Source organism: Ascaphus truei, chromosome 3 (assembly GCF_040206685.1).
Source record: "Ascaphus truei isolate aAscTru1 chromosome 3, aAscTru1.hap1, whole genome shotgun sequence".
NCBI lineage: Eukaryota > Metazoa > Chordata > Amphibia > Anura > Ascaphidae > Ascaphus > Ascaphus truei.
The window spans coordinates 419,965,271-419,967,235 of NC_134485.1; the positions used below are offsets into that span (position 1 = coordinate 419,965,271).

The window sequence follows — 1,965 nt, forward strand, 5'->3', positions numbered from 1 at the left end:
CCCATAGTTGTTAAGTTGCGTCGGTCATTTATTTAATAAAACTTTATTATTTTTGGTTTTAATTGCTGTCTGTAGTCTTGTGGCTGGAGGTTTATATACCTCCGTTTTTGGTCCTAGTGATTACACATATAACCCATTCCCACCATATATTGACCTATGTATGGTGACTTTGAGTGCTGTTATTAGGGCTTTTAGTGACCTCTTCTAGTCACTTGTCCAAGTTTATTTGTACCATATTCCCTAAGCACCGAGGTTTTTATCTCCATGTACTACTAGGTGAGCGACTAGTCATTCTGTCTTTGTGTAATAGATATATTAATTACATAGTTTACATATATTCTCGGTTGGTGGGAGTGGATAGACGTGTGTATTAACCCTGGTTGCATATCTAAGTGACGTGCTCACTTGTGTGCTGTTTGTGACAGATGGTATATTGGGACGAATTTAGGTGAGATATTGTTCATTTGAGGGACTTTTGCGATAGTCAACATCACGTGCTCATAGGTGTGTCGTACTTGACAATCAGCAAGAGATTTTTTTTTATAGGTGTATTCTATGCATGGTTTCTTCTTCATGTCTATTGAAGCATGTGTACTAAAAGTCAAGCGTGTCACATGCTCTTGACATTGTACACTGTAAGGTCTTCGGTGGTTCTATCCTAAAGTGATTGCAAAAGAGTGCCACTTTATTATATATTTGCGCAACACTTCGTCCCTAATCCCATAAATGAAAGGACTGAGAAACCGAGGCAGACACATCAATAGGAGGAAGTTGGTTATAGGAAAAAAAGCAAAATAATCTTTGAGGTATGTCTCTGTAAAATGAGATGTGAAAGCGGACATGCATAACAGGAGCTGGAAAGCGTGGAGTATAATTGTTTTCCCAGCCTTGAAAGCAGATGATTTGTTTGAACTAAGCTTCCGTGCAATCAGCATGATCCTGATGTACGTGTACACGATTATCAGTCCCACCATGGTAAAGCTGAAGATGATGGTGATGTATCGCATGTTATTTTGCACTGGGGTCTTTATCAACATTGCCCGACCACAAATCCCACTGAGAGAGAAATACTTTGTCTCAACTGAGGAGCTCAGGGCAATGAAATCAGCAACACAAGGGCTGAATCCCACTGCCCATATGATTGCAATGGCAGCATGAGATCTCTGTGGGGTGCAAAGCTGTGCATGTCTTAGCGGGTAGCAAATGGCTACATAGCGTTCAAGAGCCATAACTGCCAGGTAATAGGGGGTGGCCATAAAGGAAGTTAAGGATAGAATCACTAAGACAATGCATAATGCCATAGGGAGGTTTATCACGTATATGTTAAACACCACCAGAAAAAAGCCCAGGACGAGATACAGTGTGTCATTAATGAGCATATAGACAAAAAGGACATAGCGAGTGTTCTCTCGAATATGAGCTGTGGTAAAGTAGACACAGAGTATAATTGTAAGGAAGTACAAGAAGATGCAGAAGCAGAGGACCAACAAGATTAGATAAGCCATCCTCACACTCTCAATGTTCTTGTTGCTATCGACGGACACTTGGGTGATATTGCTGTGCAGAGCCGTAGAGTTCGCCATTTGCTGATTGACTGCGGCTGGGTTTTCTTGAGGTTTTCAAACTTGTAACAAAAAACAAACAAAAATAAGATTATGATCAGCGTAGAACTCTAAATCTATTCCAAAAGCGTGAACGTGTTGCAACATCTTATTTTTTTTATTGCTCAGTCTTTCATTTTAAAAACAAAATCCATACTGTACTTGCAGTAAATAATTAAAAAGCGAAGACAGCGGAAATTAGTCCTCAATGAAAAGGACTAATCTGATTTGTACAGACAGTCACATTATAAAGGGCAATAAAATGTCCTTTTCTTACCATTTTATGCTTTTTGGGATAATGAGAAGAGCTGGACAGGAGATGTATACCCCATATTCAATATGGTAAGAAGCTAACAACATGAAT

At 39.4% G+C, this 1,965-nt stretch overlaps 1 protein-coding gene across 1 annotated transcript; it reads right to left on the reverse strand.

Annotated features, from left to right (window-relative positions):
• Positions 1-220: 220 nt before the first annotated feature.
• Positions 221-1,619, reverse strand: LOC142491191 (odorant receptor 131-2-like). The gene has a single exon (XM_075593465.1). It carries the CDS (start codon positions 1,581-1,583, stop codon positions 654-656), a length of 930 nt encoding a protein of 309 aa, XP_075449580.1. The 5' UTR covers positions 1,584-1,619; the 3' UTR covers positions 221-653.
• Between the last annotated feature and the right edge of the window lie 346 nt (positions 1,620-1,965).

Bases quoted from the DNA above. Each gene is read 5' to 3' on its own strand.
- LOC142491191 (XM_075593465.1), bottom strand. From the start codon at position 1,583: ATGGCGAACTCTACGGCTCTGCACAGCAATATCACCCAAGTGTCCGTC.